Source organism: Hypanus sabinus, chromosome 9 (assembly GCF_030144855.1).
Source record: "Hypanus sabinus isolate sHypSab1 chromosome 9, sHypSab1.hap1, whole genome shotgun sequence".
Classification (NCBI taxonomy): Eukaryota; Metazoa; Chordata; class Chondrichthyes; order Myliobatiformes; family Dasyatidae; genus Hypanus; species Hypanus sabinus.
Genome location: NC_082714.1, coordinates 51,768,479 through 51,793,312, shown reverse-complemented (window position 1 = coordinate 51,793,312; position 24,834 = coordinate 51,768,479). Strand labels below are relative to the sequence as shown.

The following is a 24,834-nucleotide window of genomic DNA, read 5'->3' as shown; positions in this document are numbered from 1 at the left end:
ATTTTAAATCCAACCTGCAAGAACAGTATTATCACCTCTTTCATCATATACTCTGCAAACATGATTTTATACTGGTCTTATTTTACCTTAAACTTTTTAGCAGACAATATGATCATTAATCAATTATGTCAGATTCAACCAGGAGCTTTCCTATTAATGTTTTAAGCCTGGCAAACTGAGAAGTCATAGCAGCATAACAGGCAATGAATATGGTAAGTTAATTAAAATGGACACAGCTGTACTGTAGAGAAGAACATGATGGTAGACAAAATACATATCCAATCTGCCATTTTATCCTGGTCTATCTCCCTGCTAAGTCATGATTTGTAATTAAACTCTAAATTGCAGCATACATCAAAATAAAATTTAAATTCAAACATAAATAGAGCTCACAAACCATGTTCCAAAAATTACTTGTTGAAATCTAGGAGAGGTAACATTTGTGAATGGTCAGGTGCAAATCAGCATCGCACAAAGGCAAACAACACCCCCAAAATAAACTGATTCTTTACCGATATTTAAATTTTCGTGGATTCCTTCTTCGGTCTCGGCTATTGTGATAATGAGGACAAGCATATCCTTGTCGGCAGAGTCGAGGTGGTTTATTACATTGATCAGTCTTGTAATTTGCTAGCACAAAGTTCGTTTCTGCAAAGTAAGCAAATTTACATCAAGGTTACACTACTCAATAGTCCACAACACAAAGTAGAAAACATAATATGGAAAATGAACTTCTGCTGAAAATAATGCACACAGCTCTCTTCCACACCAAACTAACAAAACCTCCTTCCTATATTAAGCCTCCTACAGATTCAGATACATTTATCTATCACATGTACATTGAAGCATACAGTGAAATGTGTCACTTGTGTTAACAACCAACATAACCTGACAAATCTGGTGACTAAGAGTGTTCCACAGGGATTAGTGTTGGGGCCACTTCTTTTCACGTTACATGTCATGATTAGGACCAGAAGGCACAGCCTCAAAATATAACGACGCCCTTAAAAATTAAGATGAAGATGAAGAGAGGTGGATCTGAAGAATTAATTGCCATGGACAGCTGTGGAGGCCAAGTCATTGAATATATTTAAAGAGGAGCTTGACAGATTCTTGATCAGTAAGGGTGTCAAAGATTACAGGGAAAAGGCAAGTCAGCCATGATGGAATGGTGGAGATGATTTGATGGGCCAAATAGTGTAATTCTGCCCCATGTCTTATGATCTTAAGATATGGATGTGCTGGGGGCAGCCTGTAACTATCAACATGTATTCTGGTGCCAATATACCCTGTCCACCATGCTCTGCAAAACAAAACAAATCAACACAACAGGAAAACAAGCCCCTTACCTACCCTCCCATTGACCCACACACAGAAGCAGGCCTCCAACCCTGGGACAAATTACCTCTGGGCCTCCAAATGTAAGTCCTTGGCCCTGAATTCTCAGAATCACTGACAAGAACAAAAAAAACAGCTTGTCTTCCCACAGAACCCCCCCATGATCAGGAATGAGATTGTTTAGCCAACAAATCCTGCTGCCTCCCCCCCCCCCCCAGCATAACTTCTATCTAGCAAAGATCTGCAGAATTTCCTCTGATCCTCAGAATTTCCCTTGAAGCAGAAAGAGACCTTCCTTGACAAGTAGCCACTACACCATAAACCCTAAAAACTGATTTTTTGTACACTAGTCTTGCCAAGACTCCACCTCCATCTTTCACATACTTAAAACCCATCCTTCCCAACTTCAGCATCCAATACAAAGAAACATTATTCTGAAACTCCTCACAAAGCTCTGTTAAATTATAAACAAATACAAAGGTGTCACATACTAATCATAAATTAAAAATTTTTCATTGTTCACAGAAAAGTAGGCTATTCAGTTAAATTCAGTTTCTCAATTATGTTAGAGCATTCAAGTGACAACTGCTGGCAGCAAACATATTAAGAACATCACTCACAATCTGATTATATTTTCCTACTCAAAATTCTTAAACTCACATAGTTTACAATTTTGTGTAAATGCAATAGCCACTATTAGGAAATTGTATGTAAAATACTCATTTTATTAAGGCATTAAAGCTTCACAATTAACTAATATGAATGGGATACAAACCAGATTGAAGTTAAGAGTATGTTTCAATCCCCAATTAATAATATCAATTAGAAAACTGCACTTTAAAAAATGCTTTAGAAGGTTATAAGACCACTGTATATTTGGTATCTGATAATAAGAATTAATTTTACATCCAAACATGTTTAATTTCATACCCTGAAGGTAGAGAGCATCCCCATAATCTTTCAATGATTCTGAATTTTCACAAATGTAGCTCAGAAGATTTGTGAGCTCATTGCAAACATTACTGTTGAAATTGGAAAGTACATTAATAGAACTTCTTTCTTCACAGAACACTGACCGTTATGCAAACCCAAGCACTATAACTGATTACTTTCGAGAGGAGATCCACAAGCTGGAATTGAATCTGTAATATATAATTGCTGTCATTTCTTCAGGTCATTAACCAACTGAACTAACAGAACCATAGGCATAAACATGATTTACAGCATTTGGATTTAACATATTATGGAACAAGATGGAACAAAGTTGTGGGCTGCAGACAATAATTCTAAATATTCTTTGAAATATACCTTTTTCAAATTACTCACTGCAATCTGCAACTTCCCTCTAAACAATAAACTTTTAAATCAACTTATTGAACTACTGATCTCATGATCATCTGAAGGACACAGTGGACCAACTGGGAATTGCACCTTTAAGTGTCGAAGGTTCCGCACCATGACCAGGCAGATGCAGGGGGACTACAAGCCAGGCTGAAGCGCAGACGGCCAAAGCCTCCTCTACCCAGCATCTTGTTGGCAAATGTACAGACACTTGAGGACCTAAGGAGAAGATTGCTGTTATCTGTGAGAAATGAGAACTTGTTGTATTCTTTGTCTGACAGAGAATTGGCTTGTCAGGCCCAGCGACCAGAACCAAAGGCTTCTTGATTTACCGAATGGACTGAACTGCTGACTTGGAAAAGGCAAAAGGAGGTGTGTGTTTCGTGATAAACTCTCGGTGGTGCTTGGATGAGGCAGTTTTATTGAACTCATGTTTCCCTGATTTGTAACACCAAATGGTCAAATGTCGGCCGTTCTAATTATCTAGGGAGTTCTCATCCATGATCCTGACCGCAGTTTACATACCACCAGCGGCCAACTATAATCAAGCGTTTGCGATACTGCATAATGCCATCCCAAACCAGGAAAGTCCACCCTGATGCATTTCATATCATAGACAGACTTCAACCAGGCTTGTTTGAAGAAAACCCTGCCCAATTACTTTCAGCCATAGCACCAATCTTTCAATCCATAGCACCAGAGGTCCCAACACACTAGACCACCGTTAACACTAAGATAACGAATGCCTATCATTCCATGCCCAGACTAGATTTCAGTAAACCAGAACTCTTGGCCACTTGGCTGTCCTTCTACCTGCATACAGTTAGAGGCTAAACGGCAATGCTCCAGAAATTAGGACAACAAAGAGGTGGTCATGGGAGGCAGAGAAGCAGCTACAGGATTTCTTTGAGTTGGTGGACTGGGCTGTGTTCAAGGACTCATCTGTGGATCTGAACAAATATGCCATGTTTGTAGCAGACTTTACTAAAACAGCTGTACACAAGTCCCCCACAAAATCATTCAGAGTCTTTCCCAATCAGAAGCCCTTGATGAACCATGAGATCTGAAATCTGCTGACAGCCAGATCAGAGGCACTCAAGTCTGGTGACAAAGTCCCAGAAAGCCATCTTACAGGTGAAGTAGCAATTCTGGATGAAAAGTGAATCAACAAAGGATGTTCAACAGTTGTGGCAGGGCTTGGATATAATCACCTCTTATAAAGTTAAATCAAGCAACATTGAAGAAGGTAGGGCTTTACTTCTAGATGAGCTTAATGCCTTCTATGCCTGCTTTGACTGTCAAAATCCAGAGAAACCAACATGAACTCACACATCTGCCGATGATCCTGATTTCAGTCTCTGAAGCAGACATATGAGCAGCCTTCAAGAGAGTGAACCCATGAAAAGCATCCGGCCCAAAAACTGTACTTGGCCAAGTACTAAAGACCAGTGTTAATCAACTGGCTGGTGTGATCACAAAGATCTTTAGCCTCTCGCTTAGTCAGTGTGTGATACCCACCTCCTTCCAGTAGGCTTTAATTATACCAGTGCCCAAGAAGAGCGTGGTGACCTGCCTCAATTACCATCGCCCAGTAGCACTTAGATCCACAGCGAAGTGTTTGGTAATGAAACACATCAACTCCTGCCTGAGAAGTGACTTCGAACTGCTCTAATATGCTTACTGGAATGACAGGTCAACAGCAGATGCCATCTCATTAGCTCTTCACTCAATCCTAGAACACCTGGACAGCAAAGATACATATATTGAATGCTCTTTATTAACTGTAGCTTGCAAATTACAGCAAAATAATCATCCCCTCAAAACTAATCAATAAAGTTCAAGAGCTTGGCCTCAATGGCTCCTTGCTTTCCTTACTTGCAGACCCCAGTCACTTCATTTTGGCAACAACATCTCTTCCGCGATCTCCAACAGCACAAGTGCACCACAGGTCTGGTGCTTAGTCCCCTACTCTGCTCGCTTTATTCTTATGACTGTGTGGCTAAGCACAGCTCCAATGCCACATTCAAGTTTGCTGATGACCCTGCTGTCATAGGCCGAATCAAATTGGTAAAGGTGCTTGGAATGTATGTGGGATGGTTTGCTGAACCAACATGTCGAGAAACCAACTAGAGAGCAGGCCATTCTAGATTGGGTATTGAGCAATAAGGAAGGGTTAGTTAGCAATCTTGTCATGCGAGGCCCCTTGGGTAAGAATGACCATAATATGGTGGAATTCTTCATTAAGATGGAGAGTGACATAGTTAATTCAGAAACAAAGGTTCTGAACTTAAAGAAGGGTAACTTTGAAGGAATGAGACGTGAATTAGCTAAGATAGACTGGCAAATGATACTTAAAGGGTTGACGGTGGACATGCAATGACAAGCATTTAAAGATCGCATGGATGAACTACAACAATTGTTCATTCCAGTTTGGCAATAGAATAAACCAGGGAAGGTAGTGCACCCGTGGCTGACAAGGGAAATTAGGGATAGTATCAAGTCCAAAGAAGAAACATATAAATTAGCAAAAAAAAGCAGCACACCTGAGGACTGGGAGAAATTCAGAGACCAGCAGGGGAGGACAAAGGGTTTAAGGGAAAAAGATTATGAGAGAAAGCTGGCAGGGAACATAAAAACTGACTGTAAAAGCTTTCATAGATATGTGAAAAGAAAAAGATTGGTCAAGACAAATGTAGGTCCCTTACAGTCAGAATCAGGTGAATTGATCATAGGGAACAAGGCATGGCAGACCAGTAGAATAACTACTTTGGTTCTGTCTTCACTAAGGAGGACATAAACAATCTTCCAGAAATAGTAGGGGACCGAGGGTCTAGTGAGATGAAGGAACTGAGGGAAATACATGTTAGTAGGGAAGTGATGTTAGGTAAATTGAAGGGATGAAAGGCAGATAAATCCCCAGGGCCAGATGGTCTGCATCCCAAAGTGCTTAAGGAAGTAGCCCAAGAAATAGTGGATGCATTAGTGATAATTTTTCAAAACTCCTTAGATTCTGGATTAGTTCCTGAGGATTGGAAGGTGGCTAATGTAACCCCACTTTTTAAAAAAGGAGGGAGACAGAAACCGGGGAATTATAGACCGGTAAGTCTGACATCGGTGGTGGGGAAAATGCTAGAGTCGGTTATCAAAGATGTGATAAGAGCACATTTAGAAAGAGGTGAAATCATCGGACAATGTCAGCATGGATTTGTGAAAGGAAAATTGTGTCTGACGAATCTTATAGAATTTTTTGAAGATGTAACTAGTAGAGTAGATAGGGGAGAGCCAGTGGATGTGGTATATTTCCATTTTCAAAAGGCTTTTGACAAAGTCCCACACAAGAGATTAGTGTGCAAACTTAAAACACACGGTATTGGGGGTATGGTATTGATGTGGACAGAGAATTGGTTGGCAGACAGGAAACAAAGAGTGGGAGTAAACGGGACCTTTTCAAAATGGCAGGCAGTGACTAGTGGGGTACCGTAAGGCTCAGTGCTGGGACCCCAGTTGTTTACAATATATATTAATGATTTAGACGAGGGAATTAAATGCAGCATCTCCAAGTCTGCGGATGACACGAAGCTGGGCGGCGGTGTTAGCTGTGAGGAGGATGCTAAGAGGATGCAGGGTGACTTGGATAGGTTAGATGATTGGGCAAATTCGTGGCAGATGCAATTTAATGTGGATAAATGTGAGGTTATCCACTTTGGTTGCAAGAACAGGAAAACAGATTATTATCTGAAAGGTGGCCGATTAGGAAAAGGGGAGATGCAACGAGACCTGGGTGTCATTGTACACTAGTCATTGAAGGTAGGCATGCAGGTACAGCAGGTGGTGAAAAAAGCAAATGGTATGTTGGCATTCATAGCAAAAGGATTTGAGTACAAGAGCAGGGAGGTTCTACTGCAATTGTACAAGGCCTTGGTGAGACCGCACCTAGAGTATTGTGTGCAGTTCTGGTCCCCTAATCTGAGGAAAGACATCTGAGAGAGTACAAAGAAGGTTCACCAGATTGATTCCTGGGATGGCAGGACTTTCATATGAAGAAAGACTGAATCAACTAGGCTTATACTCACTGGAATTTAGAAGATTGAGGGGGGATCTTGTTGAAACGTATAAAATTCTAAAGGGATTGGACAGGCTAGATGCAGGAAAATTGTTTCCGATGTTGGGGAAGTCCAGAACAAGGGGTCACAGTTTTTTTTTAAATTTTTTTATTAGTTTTTCAAAACATTTTACAAATTAAAAACCCCAAATCCCAATGAGGACCATTCAAACAGTGCAAAATTAAGCATACAATAACAATATGCTACAAAGGAAGAGAATTTAACAAAAAAGCACCTAAATTAAAGACAAGTAAGCTTAGTGTCCTCTCCAAGCCCCACAACACAAGAGAAAACAACAGCAACTCCAGACCAACCACAACACAATATAGAGAGTATAAATCAGGACAGCCAAACTCCCAGACTGTGAATACACTCAGCAACAGAGGATAATAATGCCTTCTATCAGAGAGAAAAAAAAGGGAGCTGAAAGCAAGGGACCGAAAAGAAAAAAAAACCCTAGTCAAGAGGAAGGTTATGAAAGTACTCGATAAAAGGTCCCCAGACCTTATGGAACTTTAGATTCCAATTGAGAACTGAATAATGAATTTTTTCGAGGTCCAAACAGGCCATGATGTCATTAAGCCATTGAGCATGAGTGGGCGGGGCAACATCTCTCCATCTAAGGAGGATCAAGTGTCTAGCCAGGAGAGAGGCAAAGGATAATATTCGGCATTTGGTTGGACCCAGACATAAATCTGTCTCGCCCCAAAAACCGAACAGAGCAATTAAGGGGTTTGGTTCTAGGTGCTGATTCAGAATACACGATAATGTAGTGAAGACATCTTTCCAGAATTTCTCCAAGCTAGGACAGAACCAGTACATATGGATGAGAGAGGCCACGCCCCTCTTGCATTTATCACAGAGCGGACTAATGTTAGGGTAGAATCGAGATAGTTTAGATTTAGACATATGGGCTCTATGAACAATCTTAAACTGTAAAAGGCAGTGGCGAGCAGAAAGAGAGGTTGAGTTAACCGATTTTAGAACTGAATACCAGCTCTCTTCAGATAAGGAGATATTTAAATCCTGCTCCCAGGCCATTTTGATTTATCCATAGGGGCCTGTCGTAAGGCTGCTAGTTTATCTCGGATGATTGATATTAAGCCTTTACCTAGTGGATTAATGGAAAGAAATAGGTCCATAGCATTTTTCACAGGCATTTCAGGAAAGTTAGGAATAAAGTGTCCGATTTGGAGATATCTGAAAAAATGAGCGTTAGGCAGATTGAACTTAACAGAGAGCTGCTGAAAAGAAGCGAAGCGATTATCAATGAAAAGATCTTCAAAATGTCTAATGCCCTTTCTATACCAAACATGGAATGCTGAATCGTATGTAGTAGGTAAAAAAAGGTGATTATGAGCAACAGGGCTGGAAACGGAAAACCCCTGGAAACCACAGCATTTCCTGAACTGAGCCCATATACGCAAAGTGTGTCTAACAAGAGGATTAGCTCTTGATCTGGGCAGACTACTAGGGAGTGCAGAGCCAATAAGTGCAGAGATAGATAATTCTTTAGTGGAGCTCAACTCCATCCCCACCCAGTTAGGGCACTCAGGTTGGCCGTGGAAGAAAGACCAAAAGGTAGCACAACATATATTAGCTGCCTAATAATATAAACGAAAGTTAGGTAAAGCCATGCCACCCTCTTTTTTAGATTTTTGGAGATGGATTTTATTAATTCCAGAGCGCTTATTCTGCCACAGATATGACAAAATAATAGAGTCTAAGGAATCCAAAAAAGATTTAGGAATAAACATTGGGATAGATTGAAATAGGTATAAAAATTTGGGGAGAACATACATTTTAACAACATTAATACGACCTACCAAAGACATAGATAGAGGTGACCATTGTCTTTAAACTTCCTTGTGACTGTAATTCCAAGGTAAGTAAATTGATTATGGACTACTTTAAAAGGGAGATCACGAAATGTTAGTTCTTGTGCTTCTTTATTAATTGGGAGAAGTTCACTCTTATGTAAATTAAGTTTATAGCCAGAAATCTGGCAAAACTGGTCCAAGAAGTGAAAACAATAGAGGTAAGGATGTAGACGGATTTGAGAGAAAGAGTAATAAGTCATCAGCATAGAGAGAAACTTTATGCTCAACACCCCCTCTCCAAATCCCGGTCAATTCAGGACAATTTCGAAACGCTATCGCCAGAGGTTCTTTCTTTCTTTCTTTCTTTCTTTTTCAATCTTTTTATTGAGTTTCATATATACATATAAAAAAAACATAACATAATAATGAGTAAATTATGAATACAATAGACTTGAAGTCGCATTAATAATAAGATAACAATATCCTATTAAACATCAACAGAAAAAAATACCTTAATCAATCAAGTCCATATGATTATATATGAAAAAAAAACAAAAATAACCGTTAAAAGAAGAAAAAATTTGAAAATATGTGAAAAAAAATATATATTAAGAAAAATAAAACACTAAACTAAACTAACATGGGCAATAATAATAGTTTACAAGTATATGATAGAGTCAAAAAACTCCAGAACTCCATACCTGAACATGAATAAGCAGAAAGAAGGTCTGGAAAAGGCCAAATTAATTCATATGAAAATGTCGAATGAACGGTCTCCAAGTTTCTTCAAATTTAATTGATGAGTCAAAAATAGTGCTTCTAATTTTTTCCAGGCTCAGATAAGAAATAGTTTGAGAAAACCACTGGAACGTGGTAGGAGGATTTACTTCTTTCCAGTTTTGTAATATAGACCTTCTGGCCATTAATGTTACAAAAGCAATCATTCGTCTGATTGAAGGGGAAAACTGATTACCATCTTCATTTGGTATGCCAAAAATTGCAGTAATAAAATGAGGTTGTAAATCTATATTCCAAATTGAGGAAATGGTAGTAAATATGTCCTTCCAATAGTTATGTAAAGTGGGACATGACCAAAACATATGGGTCAATGAGGCCACTTCTGAATGACATCTGTCACATTGAGGGTTAATATGAGAATAGAATCAAGCAAGTTTATCTTTAGACATATGAGCTCTATGTACAATTTTAAATTGTATTAAAGCATGTTTAGCACATATAGAAGAGGAATTAACCATTTGTAAAATTTTTTCCCATTTATCTGTTGATATATTATATCGAAGTTCTTTTTCCCATTCTTGTTTAATTCTAACTGATATTTCTGGTTGTATCTTCATAATCATATTATAAATAAAAGCTACTAATCCCTTCTGACAAGGGTTTAAGGTAAAAATCAAATCTGCAAAATCCACTAAAGTTGAATTAGGAAAAGATGGTAAAACTTTATGCAAGAAATTTCTAATTTGTAAATATCTGAAAAAATTAGATTTAGGTAATTCAAATTTGTTGGAAAGTTGGTCAAATGACATCAAAGAAAAGATCACGAAAACATTTTATACCTTTCCTTTTCCATATGTTAAAAGCTTGATCTGTCCAAGAGGGTTTGAAAAAGAAATTAAGTAAGATAGAGCTATCAAGAACAAAGTTTTTCAAAGTAAAAAACTTACGAAATTGAAACCAAATTCGTAATGTATGTTTGACAATGGGGTTGGATATCTGTTTATTGAATTTAACTAAATCAGCAGGAAGACAAGAACCAAGAACAGAGAATAGAGAATATTCCCTTACCTCATTACATTCCAAATTTACCCACTGTGGGCACAATGGTGAATCCAAATCTAGTTTCCAATACATTAAGTTACGAATATTATTTGCCCAATAATAAAATCTAAAGTTAGGTAAAGCTAAACCACCATCTTTTTTAGATTTTTGTAATTGCCTTTTACTTAACCTAGGGTTTTTATTTTGCCACACAAATGAGGAAATTTTTGAATCAATGTTATCAAAAAAAGATTTAGAAATAAAAATTGGTAAGGCTTGAAATAAGTATAAAAATTTCAGTAAAATCATCATTTTAATAGCATTAATCCGACCAATTAATGATAAAAATAAAGGAGACCATCTTCTAGTAAGTTGTTGAATTTGATGAAGCATAGGTAAAAAATTCAGTCTAAATAAATCTTTATATTTCTTGGTAATTTTTATACCTAAATAGGTAAAGTTATCAGTAACAACTTTAAATGGTATCCTATCACTCAATAAAGTTTGTGCATTTAAGGGAAATAATTCACTCTTATCTAAGTTTAGTTTATAACCAGAAAAAGTACCAAATTGAACCAACAAGGATAAAATAGCGGGAATAGACCTATCAGGGTCAGAAATATATAACAGCAAGTCATCAGCATAAAGTGATAATTTGTATAACTTCTCATTACGGGTAATACCAAAAATATTAGGAGATTCACAAATAGCAATAGCTAAAGGTTCTAATGCAATATTAAATAATAGAGGACTTAAGGGACAGCCTTGTCTCGTACCACGAGATAATTGAAAAAAAGAGGATCTATAGTTATTTGTAAGAACAGAAGCAACAGGTTTATAATATATTAATTTAATCCATGATATAAAGTTAGGACTAAAATTAAAATTTCTCAATGTATTAATTAAGTATGTCCATTCAACTCTATCAAAAGCTTTTTCAGCATCTAATGAGATAACACATTCTGGGATTGTGGGTGGTGAAGTATGAATTATATTAATCAATTTTCTAACATTAAAAAAGGAATACCGATTCCTCATAAAACCAGTTTGATCTTCTGAAATAATCTGTGATAGTACTTTTTCTAATCTAATGGCTAAAATTTTTGTAAGAATCTTAGAATCTACATTTAATAGTGATATAGGGCGATAAGATGTACATAAAGTAGGATCTTTATCTTTTTTGAGAATTAGAGAGATATTAGCTTCGTAAAAAGATTGAGGTAATCTCTTCTTAGCAAACGCATCATTAAAAATTTCACATAACCAAGGAGAGAGCAAAGAAGAAAAAGTTTTAAAAAATTCTACTATATAACCATCAGGACCAGGAGCTTTCCCTGAATTCATTGATGAGATAGCCTCTCCTATTTCAACCATAGAGATAGGAGCATCTAACAGGCTATGGTCTTCATCTATCAGTTTAGGAATATTCAAATTGTTAAAAAAATTATCCATCATGGACTGGTCACCATCAAATTCTGATTGATATAAAGATTTAAAAAAATCTGGAAAAGTATTATTAATTTCTTTATGATCAGTAGTTAAATTACCGTCTTGTTTGCGAATTTTAATAATTTGTCGCTCAGTCGAAATAGCTTTTAATTGATTAGCTAACAGTTTGCCGGTTCGATCACTGTGAATATAGAATTGAGCCCTGGTCCTAATTAATTGATTTTCAATTGAAGAAGATAATAGTAAACTATGTTCCATTTGAAGCTCAACTCTCTTCTTATAAAGTTCTTTGGTAGGAGTCACGGAATAAATCTTATCAATTTCCTTGATTTTATCCACTAATAAAGCAATATCTAAATATCTTTGTTTTCTTTTACCAACAGAATATGAGACAATTTGTCCACGGATAAAAGCCTTAAAAGAGTCCCAAAGTATTCCTCTGTCGATTTCTTCATTCATGTTCAGGTATGGAGTTCTGGAGTTTTTTTGACACTATCATATACTTGTAAGCTATTACTATTGCCCATGTTAGTTTAGTTTAGTGTTTTATTTTTTTTAATATATACTTTTTTCACATATTTTCAAATTTTTTCTTCTTTTAATGGTTATTTTTGTTTTTTTTCATATATAATCATATTGACTTGATTGATTAAGGTATTTTTTTCTGCTGATGTTTAATAGGATATTGTTATCTTATTATCAACGTGATTTCAAGTCTATTGTATTCATAATTTACTCATTACTATGTTATGTTTTTTTATATGTATATATGAAAATCAATAAAAAAATTGAAAAAAGAAAGATTTCTTCAGTATAGTTTGTTGAGAAAAACAAGTCAATTTGCTGTTTTATGTAGGTGATAAATTCTGGGTCTTGAAGCAAAGTAGCGTTAAGCCTCCAAGATCTGATATTATTGGAATAGTCCGAAATCTTAATAGACAACTTCAAAGGTGCATGATCCGAAATAGTAATAGAATCATATTTACAATCAATAACATCCGTTAATAACCGATGAATAAGAAAATAGTCAATTCTAGAATAGCTTTGATATACATGTGAAAAAAATGAAAATTCTTTATCTTTAGGGTTCAAAAACCGCCATATTTCTGTAATTCCCGAATCAACCATAAAAGAATTAATAAGTAGGGCTGATCTATTCAGAAGAGTACGGATAGGTTTAGATCTATCCATCGAAGGATTCAAACAACAATTAAAATCTCCACCCATTATCAACATATATTCATTTAGATTAGGAAGGGAAGTAAATAAACGTTTAAAAAATTCAGGGCAGTGAAAGTTTGGAGCATAAATATTAACTAGAACAACTTTTCGATTAAAAAGTGAGCCAGTTATCAACAAAAATCTACCCTGTGGGTCAGAAATAATTTCATGATGTGTAAACGATATTGAGGGGTCTATAAAAATAGACACACCCCTGATTTTGGCGGTACAATTCGAGTGAAATTGTTGACCTTTCCAGAACCTAAAAAAACGTTGATTATCCTCCCTCCTGATATGGGTCTCCTGTGCAAAGATAATATTAGCGTTCAGTCTATGGAATACTTTAAATATTTTTTTACGTTTAATCGGATGATTTAAACCATTAGTATTCCAAGAGATAAAGTTAACAGATTTATCCATCATGCTAATATTAGTTGTGTGTATCATAAAAGGTTAAAAAGACACATAACCCACAATTCAGGAAGGAGGAAAATTGATTCAGGAGCAACCGGAGAACATGACACCTCAACAATATTAATAATTTAAAGTCGGCCCATAAACTAAAAGCAAAAAAAAAGAGCAAAAGTGTGAAAAAAGATCCCTACCCCCTCCCCCCACCCTTCAAAAAAAAGCCAAGCGGCAGGCGCTTAATCTAATACTAACATTACCCCCATTTCAAGATGGCAGCTCTATAAAAAGATTAAAAGAAAACTATATAACACCCAGATTAAGATATAGAGTTGCAAAAAGAAAATATATATCAATCAGAATTTAAAAAACTAATATAATAAAACAATCATTAATAAAAAAAGTATAAACATCAAAATTTGAAAGTGTAATATACCTTTAAAAAAAAACCCGTGTTCAAATACAAGAAAGATGACGGTTCAAAAGGAAAGACTTATGGGAAGAAGAAACGCCATTTTGAAAAAGCCATATTACTAAATACAAATGTGAGTTCAGCAATCTATTAAAAGACAAAATAGGATTAAAAAAAAGGGATGTAATAAACAGTACAATATATATATATAAAAAAAGACCAAAAATCCAAAACATTCGTCCCATTTCTAAGTACAGGCAAACAAATAAATGCTTACAAAAAACAGAATCTTACGGGAAAAAGAAACGACATCTTAAAAAAAAAGTAAATCATTATTGCAAAATATAAACGTATATGTCCAAAACAGAAAGAAGAAAAAGATATTATGAAAATTAAAAGGAACATCTATAAACAATGATGATAGTAAAAAAAAAACCAGACCCGTAGATCAAAATAAGAAGTTATAACCCAGCTTCATAGGTGAAAACTTAAAGTAAAAAGATATCCTCTCTCCGAAAAATCTTCCATATAACACATAGTTCAAGTTGCACTAGAAGATCGAAATTCTTCAGCAAATTTCTTCGCTTCTTCTGGAGTGTTAAAAATTTGCTGACTGTTGTCGTTCAGCGTAATTCTAAGCTTCGCTGGATACATTAAAACTTGTTTAAGTCCAATCGAGTAAATCTCTGCCATCACTGGTTTAAAAGCGATTCTGGCTCTCATTACCTCATAGGAGTAATCCTCAACAATTCGAAATGTGTTGGTATTGTAAGAAATCATACCTTTTTTACGAGCTAATCGAATTAAAAGCTCTTTCTCACGAGGATAATGAAGGTGAACAATCACCGCTCGTGGTTTATCAGTTGTAGACGAAAACCTCGCAACTCTGTGAGCGCAGTCAATAACAGGTTTAGTTTGCAAACCTTCATCACCGAAAATTTCCCACAGTAACTTAGAGAAAAATTCAGTTAAATCACCGGACTCAACTCTTTCGGGAAACCCGATAATTCGCAAATTCTGTCTGCAAGATCGGTTTTCGAGATCAGTAATTTTAAACTTATACTGATCTACAGTTTTAAGAGTCGATTGTACCTTCTTATCCAACACTTCAATTGTACGTACTTTTTCAACAATTAATTTTTCAAGAGTCGCCAACTTATCTTCATGCCGCTGAATATCCGATGCCTGCGACTGAAGCTTAGTATCAAGCGATCTAACAACTCCTTCAAGTTCAGACATTTTCGTGGTAAGCTTGTTTTCCAAACTTGCCATTTTACTTTCCAGCTTGTTTTCCAAACTTGCCATTTTACTTTCCAGCTTGCTTTCCAAACTTGCAAGTTTAGTGTCCAGAAGATTAGAAATTGCATCAATAGATAAAGGCTCCTTAGACGATTTCTTACTTGTAGCCATTTTAAGTTCGACAGAGTTAGATCAAATATAGTTTTAGGAAAAAAAAACAATCGAAAATATCAACTCATTTGATTCAATTCGAAAAGATTTGATTAAAGGGTGATTATAGTTAAAAAAGTGAAGAGCGCCTAAAAGGCAGGTGTTTACGTCGCCATCTTGAAACTCCACCGTCAGAGGTTCTATAGCCAAATCAAAGAGAAAGGGACTTAAGGGGCATTGCCACGTTTGAGATTAAATACTTGGGATTTCTGAAAATTAGTTAAAACAGAAGCAGTAGGACACAGGTACAGCAATTGGATCCAAGAGATGAAACTTTGGCCGAGGTCAAATTTTTCTAAGACTGCAAAAAGGTAGTTCCACTCTATACGATCAAATGCTTTCTCCACATCGAGGGAAATAACACATTCAGGAATCCCAGTTGGAGGTGAGTATAAGATATTAAATAAACGCCGAATGTTAAAAAAAGGGAGACGGTTTTTAATAAAGCCTGTTTGGTCATCAGAGATAATGGAGGGAATAACGGTTTCTAATCTATGAGCCAAAACTTTAGCTAAGATCTTTACATCAACATTGAGCAGAGAGATCGGCCTATACGAGGAACACTCTGTTGGGTCTTTGCCCTTTTTTAAAAAAAGAATAACAGATGCCTCACTGAAAGAGGGTGGCAATTTGCCGTAATTAAACGAGTCAGATAATACTGAAAGTAACTGAGGAGAAAGAAGTGAAGAGAATGATTTATAAAATTCTACAGGGAACCCATCAGGTCCAGGAGATTTCCCTGAGGACCATGCAGAAATTGCAATAAATATTTCTTCTGATGACATAGGCGCATTGAGTTTGGCTTTGAAATCAGATGAAAGTGAGGGGATATTCAGATTCTGTAAAAATTGATCAACAGAGATATTGTCATTCAGAGACTCAGAGGAATAAAGCCGAGAATAAAAATTTTTAAATGCGTCATTAATTTCTAAATGATCCGATGTAAAGTCTCCGTTCTCCTTCTGGATCTTTGTAATATGTTGTTTGGCTTTGGAACGCCTCAGCTGATTGGCTAGGAATTTACCAGACTTATCCCCATGAATGTAAAAGCAACTCTTGCTTTCGAGAAGTTGGCGTTTGACAGGTTGAGTGGACAGAAGGTTAAATTTAGTTTGGAGTTCGACGCGCTTCTTGTATAATTCAGGGTTCTTAGTTTGGGCATATATTTGATCCAATTCTTTAATCTGGTTAATGAGGTCTAATCGATCTGCACGGGATCTTCTGTTGAGATTTGCTGTGTAAGAGATTATTTGCCCCCTCTGATATGCTTTCATGGCATCCCAGACAATCTGGGATGGCACTTCAGGTGATGTATTAGTGTTAAAATAAAAGGTTATCTGATCCTTAATAAGTTTTTAAAAATCATCATCCGATAATAAAGTTGAATCAAACCGCCAGTGTTTATTCCTCTGAGGGAGACCAGGAAAGTTCAGAGAGAGAGTAATTGGGGCATGGCCAGAAATCAGTATACTCTGATAAATCAGTCACAAGAGTGGGCAAATGGAATAAGTTGGTTATCGAGTAAGAAATGATCAATTCTAGTGAAGGTATGGTGAACATGTGAGAAAAAAGAATAACCTCTCTCCGTAGGATGGAGGAAACGCCATATATCAGAGATACCATAATTAGAGAGAAACGACTGAATAGCTAAGGCAGATTTAGTAGGTGGTCTAGTAACAGAGGACGATCAATCCAAATTAGGATCTAACCAACAATTGAACTCACCACCCAGTATAAGAGGGTATGAGTTTAAGTCTGGTAGTGAGGGAAAAAAAACGTTCAAAAAAATTAACATCATCAAAGTTGGGGGCATACAGGTTTGCTAGTGCAACTTTCCTGTTATATAGTTTACCAGAAACAATAATAAAACGGCCATTTGTATCAGATATTTTATTATGGAGTTCAAAAGGAATATTTGAGTTAATAAGAATGGAGACTCCCCTAGCTTTAGCGGCAAAGGATGAATGAAAATGCTGACCCGCCCACTTTGACAGAAGCCGGGAGTTATCAAAACAACGAATATAAGTTTCTTGAAGGAAAGCAATGTCAGCTTTGAGTTGTTTGATATGTGAGAATACCTTCCTCCTTTTAAAGGGATTCAATCCCTTTACATTCCAGCTCACGAGTTTAAGTGCACTAGCCATTATCTAATTATACTAATGCATTATACTAATACTAATGCATAAAAGGCAGCAGGCATATAAAAAGTCAAGCAGTACAATAGCAGTCTGGGAGCAGAGATGTAAACATAGATTCGTAAAATCAAAACATATACATGTCCTGAGCAATAAAGAGAAATAATATATACAGTGAGTGATGTTGGAACTGGAAAATCCACCCCACCCACACAACCCAAAACTAGACGGCTACCAAAACAAGTAGCTAGCTCTACCAAAAATTTAACCCAAATACAACTTCCAGATCTGTGTCATTAACAGCAGTTCTGTATAAATACTATAGCAAATAGTAACTAGTTTATGCAGTAGAAAACATAACTACTGATTGGAACACCTTCTGCAGGAATATAAAACTTAATACAGAGAAATTCGGAAGAAGACCAAAACTAACCTGCCCGTGAAAAATTATAGAAGAATAAAGTAAGAGAAAGGGGAAAAAAAAGATTTAAAAAAAGGAGAGGAAGGGGAAAATTATAAATTCGAGTATTTATCAACCATTTACAGAGAAGAGAGAAAAAAATTCAGAGATTAGAAAAAAGGGTGAAGAAATGGAAAAAATAAAAAAAATAAAAATAAAAAAATAAATATAAAAAGAAGGAAAAATAAATCGGCAATTAAACTGTGAACCAACAAACAGGGAGGCTTCACTAAAGACTTCAAATCTCCAAAACAAGTTAGAGTCAGTTGTAGAACTCTGTAGATAAAGTTGTACAAGAATAAAAATAGATTACACACACACCAAATCCAGGGAGAGATTGTCAACAGCCCTTAGAGTTTCGATGAATAATGTCTGAGTGATTCAAGTAAAGTCTGAGTCCAGAAAAAGTAATTTTACTACGAGAAGTACTTATCCACCATTTTAGGAGGTCCGATCGGGTTCCGAAGATGACTGGATAGCCGGAAGACTTGCCACAAATGCTTCAGGTTCCTTCACTGATTTAAACCACTTGTATTTTCCAGTGTTAAGCTTGATTCGTAGATCGGCAGGAGTACGAAAAGAGGGTTTAAAACCACGATCAAAAAGCACTTTCATTACGCCTTTAAACTCAACGCGCATCTTTAAGGTCTGGGGTGCAAAATCTTCCACAAAGCGAATGGTTGTGTCCTGGAAAATAAAAGAACCTCTGCGACGTGCGTCCACGATCAGACTGTGTTTTACCTGGTATCAATGGAAGCACAAGATTACCGGTCGCGGGCGGGAGCCCAGAATTCCGGGGGGAACGTAGACCCGGTGTGCCCGTTCGAGCTCAGGCGGGTTCGGAAGCAAATCTTTTCTGAGTATCTCACAGAGAAACTCGGCGAAAAACTTCACTGTTGATCCCTGTTCAGTGGCCTCTGGCAATCCAAGAATTCTAAGATTGCAGCGTCTGCTGCGATTTTCGAGATCCACCATTTTGAAAAGGAGTTTGTTACACTTTTCCTCTAAGCTGGAACAGAGTCTCCAAGTATCGAACACGACTTTCTAAATCTTCAGAAGTCGAATCGATGCGAGATAAGTGTTCAGCATGTTTGTCCACTTTATTGCTGATCCGATCCAGTTTGTCTTCCAACTGTTTGAAAGCGGTTTTGAATTCCTTTAAAATTTCGTCTCGGAGCTGTCCGAGCGCAGCCAGGGTCTCGTCTGAGAGAGCCGTAGCTTCCGGATTTAGAACTCTTGCTAGACACTGTAAGTTAGATGTGTTCACAGGCAAGTAAGAGATACCAAAAAAGTTCCCAACTAGGGTTTAAAAAATGGAGACATTTAGTGCAAAGATAGCGACAGTAACGGAACAAAAGTTCGAAGCAGCTAAGCAATCGCCATCTTACCGGAAGTCCAGGGTCACAGTTTAAGGATAAAGGGGAAGCCTTTTAGGACCGAGATGAGGAAAAACTTCTTCACACAGAGAGTGGTGAATCTGTGGAATTTTCTGCCACAGGAAACAGTTGAGGTCGGTTCATTGGCTATATTTAAGAGGAAGTTGGATATGGCCCTTGTGGCTAAAGGGATCAGGGAGTATGGAGAGAAAGCAGGTACAGGGTTCTGAGTTGGATGATCAGCCATGATCATACTGAATGGCGGTGCAAGCTCGAAGGGCCGATTGGCCTACTCCAGCACCTATTTTCTATGTTTCTAAAGGTAGTGAAGAATCGGCATATAAGAGGGAGATTGACAATCTGACTAAGTGATGCCACATCAGAACCTCTTACTCAATGTCAACAAGACCAAGCTGATAATAGACTTTAGGAGAAGAAAACCAGAGGTCATGAGCCAGTCCTCATCAAGAGATCAGAGGCTGAGAGGGTTAGCAACTTTAAATTCCCAGGCGGTGTCATTTCAAAGGACCTGTTCTGAGCCCAGCACATAAGTGCAGTTACAAAGAAAGCACAGCAGCACCTCTACTTCTTTAAGAGTTTATGGAGATTCGACATGACATCTAAAACTTAGACAAACTTCTATAGATTGTGCAGTGGACAGTGTACTGACTAGCTGCATCACAGCTTGGTGTGGAAGCGCCAGGCCATTGAACTGAAAATCCTATAAAACGTAGTGTGATACAGCCCAGTCCATCACAGGTAAAGCCCTTCAGATCACTGAGCACATCTATGTGAAACATGATCGCAGGAAAGCAGCACCCATCATCAGGGACCCCTACCACCCAGGAGATGCTCTTTTCTTGCTGCTTCTATCAGGAAGGCGGTGAAAGAGTCTCCAGACTCACACTACCAGGTTCAGGAACAGTCAGGGTCTTGAATCAAAAGAGATAACTTCACTCGCCGTATCACAGAACTATTCGCACATCCTATGGACTCACTTTCAAGGAATTTTCATCTCATGTTCGTGATACTTATTGCTTTTGTTGTTTTCTGTAATCTGGTTCAATGCCCTAGTTGGGCAGTCTTTCATTGATTCTGTTATAGTACTATTCTATAGATTTATTGAGTATGTCCACAAGAAAATAAATCTCAGGGCTGTATATGGTGATGACAACAATAAAATTTACTTGAAACCTCCTTTAATGCAAGTATAGTCAACTATTTCAAATAACTTGCAGCAGCCACAAACAGCAATCAAAAAAGCTATTTAATCTTAGCTTTCTTGATGAACCAAACTGTTCAGTAGGCGACAGTGTTTATTAAAGGTGCCTACAGATCTCTTTAGTCCCAACAACTTTCAAAAAGACAAACAATATTTCACCCTAAAATGCCTGAAACACGAGGAGAATTTAACAATTCTTTGTTGTTTGGTTCCACGAGCAAAGGTTCAATTCTATTTCTGAATCTGAAAATTATTCATCATAGCAAGGTGTTGTTTCTCAGGCTTGTGTTGGGACTCTGCTATATTATAACAGATCACACAGGGATTGGTATGGTAAATTAAAAGTGGCAGACAATTGGAAGCTCAAAGTCACTCCTGTGGAATGTTTGGTTACTCTTTTGTGGAAAAGGCCATACTGTGAATAGCTAATACAATAGCCTAGATTGTAAGTGCTTCACTGCTTCAGCTGGAAAGACTGCTTTGGTTTCTGGAAAGAAATGAAAAGACAGATACTTCATCTTCTGCGTTGGATGGAAAAGTACCTTAAAGACCATTACACTGTTAAAGCATCTCCTCACTCTATGTGACTTCCTGCACTGTTTCAAGGAGGCTCAATGTAAGCCTGATAATTTATCGAAGCAAAGTGAAGCCTTCAGACACAAATGCTCTAACCTCAGGACACATGCTTTCTTGTGAATTGTATCAGAACTAGCCACATTTGATTAAGGATCTTGCCCACAATCTTCACTTCCATATATGGGCTTCTTTAATGGTCCCTAATAACGTCTTATACGTCTATTTTTTTCTTCTGCTCTTTATGCACTTAGAAAAGATGCTTGAATTTTCTTTGATTTTACTTGCCAGTGCTTTTTTTCATACATTCACTTCTGTATTTTCTATATTCTCACAGGCTTTAAGCTCTCAATATCTGACAGGTACAGTATTTGGTTTTGTCTCACTTTATCCTGAAAAATTCCCAGCACTTAAAAGGATTTTCTGGATTAGTCAGGGTTAGGGACTTGAAACTACAAATGAGGTAGATAAAAAATATTTCGAGCACACGAGTCTTGACCTGCCATTATCTCAATCCCTGCAGTTGACAACCAGATATAATGGCCAACTGACCATAACACTGTGATGTAGGAAGTCATTTAAATGGGTGCAGCCAACACAATTACAATGTTAGCAAAGGTCAGTAAAGCAAGGACATTGATTCCATTTCATCAACAAACAGCAAGACCAGAAAGATATGTTGCTTAGCCAATGTTTGGGTTTACAACCTGCAAGGGGGGGGGGTGGGGGAGGAAGAGGGCAATAGTCATCATTGTACCTTCAACATGCGTAAGATGTTATTGTGTTTTGATCAGGGATAAGAGAGTGTGATGCAAACAAGGCAGGAGTAGCAAAAACGTTCTGGAAAGTTGTTATAAGAGGGTCTTAATATTAGTACTGTCCTTTTCCTTTATGGGAAAATATTTACTCCAAAACACTGAATCTTTCTTGAATGCCTCCAGTGCTCTGGCATCAATTCATATTCACAAAGTTATTTCCAGTCCATAAGACACAGGGACAGAATTGGGCCATTTGGCCCGTCAAGTCTACTCTGCAAACCCATTTTTGGTAAATCACCTCCAACTCAGAACCTTTCTTCAAATTTTATCCTTAGTCTATAACATAACATAACATAATTAAATTATGACCAATACTATGAACATGATCTTCCACTGATACTGCCTATATTTATTCCCGAAACTTAAATGCAGAAATGCCCTCCCATTTGCCGGGACTTTTTGCATTGTTGCTTAAAAATTCTCCTGAATTTAATGCTCTGCCCTGTATCCCCTTAGACTGACTGCAGCCTAGTTAATTTTGGAGCAACAGAGATCCCTCACTATTATTGTTTTGGACTGATATAAGCAGAAAGAGCCCAAGGGATATGAGATTGGATCAATACTGGCTTTGTGGTGGAAGTCAAAAGGTGATAGTTAGTGGCTGTTTATGTTTTGGTGATTGGGAGCCTGTGTACTGCCGCCATCAGTACTAGGAACCATTGTTTGTTCCATACATTAATAATGTGAAAATAAATGTATAAATTGTGACTAAATTCAAAGAATACACAAAGATTAATGGTATAACTGAAAGCAAAGAAGATAATCTTCAGCCACAGATGATACTTATCTGTTGTTATGATGAGCTGAGAAATAACATGAATTTCTGTCCTGACAAATATGATATGATTCATTTGGGAGGACAAAATCTCAAGATAGACACAGTGAATGGTTCTATCCCAGACGGTACAGAAACAGATGACCCTTGGTTTCCATGTCCAAGGAACCCATAAGGTAGCAGCATAGGCAGATAAGGTGGTTAAGACTGCATAGAATTATTGTCTTCATTAGACAACGTAAAGAATATAAAAGCATAGAAATTATGGTACAGTCATACAAAGCATTCATTCAGCCACAACTGATATAGTGTTGGCAGTCTTGATCACATTAAGGAAGATGTTTACTCTGGATGAGATACAAAGGAGATTCACCAGGACATTGGTCGGAAAGGAACCCATCAGTGATGAGGAGAAACAAGAAGGGCGTACAAGGTGAAGAAAGAGATCTGACTGAGGTACACAAAACTATGTGCCACAAATAGGAAAGAAATTTATCGGCGATTTAAAAGACTTTTCCCCCACTCAGAGGGTTGCTGAAATCTGGAACGTATGGCTTGAAGGAATGTGTAGGCAGATACTCACAATATTTTAGTTTCTAGATAAGTAGTTGAAGTACCATGGCTCAGAACATGAACCATCAGCTGGAGAACTGATTTAGCATAGACAGTATTACGATCTGCAACACGACAGCCAAAGGGCAAATAGACTGACTTCTGTGCTTACTAACTCTATCACTCTGATTCATTGATACCTTTTTTGATGTGCTTTCTCATATTCTAAAGCATTATATAACTTGGGAGCTGTTCTGTTGCTCTTGCACAAGAGGCTGAACACTTAAACAAACCTACTGAAATACTGAAAAGCATCTGAAAAGACATGACACTCGTTGATTAAGGAACCAAGTCTTCAGTGATATTTCACATGTAGATCACTCTATCCTTACCCTGCCATCTTGGATCTTCAGATAGTGTTTTCTCTATCATGGCTTGACTAGCCAGCACACCTGGTTGGAGATCAGGAAGGCCTTCCCCTGCTCCGAGCTGGCCATTCTGCAATGCTTCTTGTGCTTGGAGTTCCCTATAAAAGAAAAACGCTTATTAAGAAAATGGATTAAGACATACATCAGCTACTGGTCTAAATATCAATTGTGTCATATGTGAAATTATGCAGACATACATTAATGATAAGCAGGTGATTGTAAGTATAATCCTACTAGTTTGCAGGATATACTAGAAATCTCTCATCTCTTTTCAAAAACCTAAAATTCCACAGTAGCAATCTTCTCTGATGTTTGCTTCCATATTTCCTTTAGCTTTCTGTATAATGCTTCTCAATCAAATGGACAGCTACCTGCACTGCACAAACTCCGATCAGAAGCTACTCTAGTGGCAGACCAACTTATTTTCCTTTAGTATTTTTTATAACATAAAACACATTGGCAGCATTGAGAGGAATAAAGATCAAAGTTTTACAGAAAAACTTTATGTAAACTTGAATCCACGTTCTTTCATTCCAAGCGTTTTAACCAAAACATCTACAAAGGCTCTTAAAGTAAAATAAAATCACTCCCTACCAATATACATCTAACTGGTCAAGATCTCAACCTCAAACAAATTTTATTTTCAACAGAATGTAACAGCATCTCTGACAACCATTTCCATGCAAATATAGTTAGTTTGCAATCATTCAAATGCTGAACTCATTCAGAAAGTCAGATGGTATGGGATCCAAGGCAATGTGACTGTCTGGATGCAGAATTGACTTGCCCATAGAAAGCTGAAGCTGGATTATAGATGGAGATTTTTCTGCTTGGAGGTCAGTGACCAGTGGTGCTCCATAGGGATCTGGGATTCCTGCTCTACGATTGTTCTATATGACTTGGATAAGAGAGTGGAAAGGTGAGTTAGTATGTTTACAGATGACATAAAGGTTGGTAGTGTTGTGGATAACGTAAAATGTTGTTGTATTTACAAGATGCAGAGCTAGGCCAAGAGGTGGCAGATGGCGTTCAACCCAAAAAAGCGTGAAGTGATTCACTTTGGAAGGCAGAATACAGGGTTAATGTCAGGATTCTTAACAGTGTGGAGGAACAGAGAAATTTTGGGTCCACATCCATAGATACCTCAAAAGTTAATAGCATTTGCTGTATTGGCT

General features: G+C 37.3%; 1 protein-coding gene across 2 annotated transcripts in view; it reads right to left on the bottom strand.

Moving 5' to 3' along the window:
• The window catches only part of unkl (unk like zinc finger), a 179,468-nt gene that overhangs the window by 82,973 nt on the left and 71,661 nt on the right, over window positions 1-24,834 (bottom strand). For both annotated transcript variants that reach the window (XM_059979675.1, XM_059979676.1), the window contains exons 4-5: window positions 23,624-23,757; window positions 513-648 (exon numbers count right to left, since the gene is read on the bottom strand). In XM_059979675.1, coding sequence (XP_059835658.1) covers window positions 513-648; window positions 23,624-23,757 — 270 coding nt within the window. The remainder of the gene's footprint in view (window positions 1-512; window positions 649-23,623; window positions 23,758-24,834) is intronic.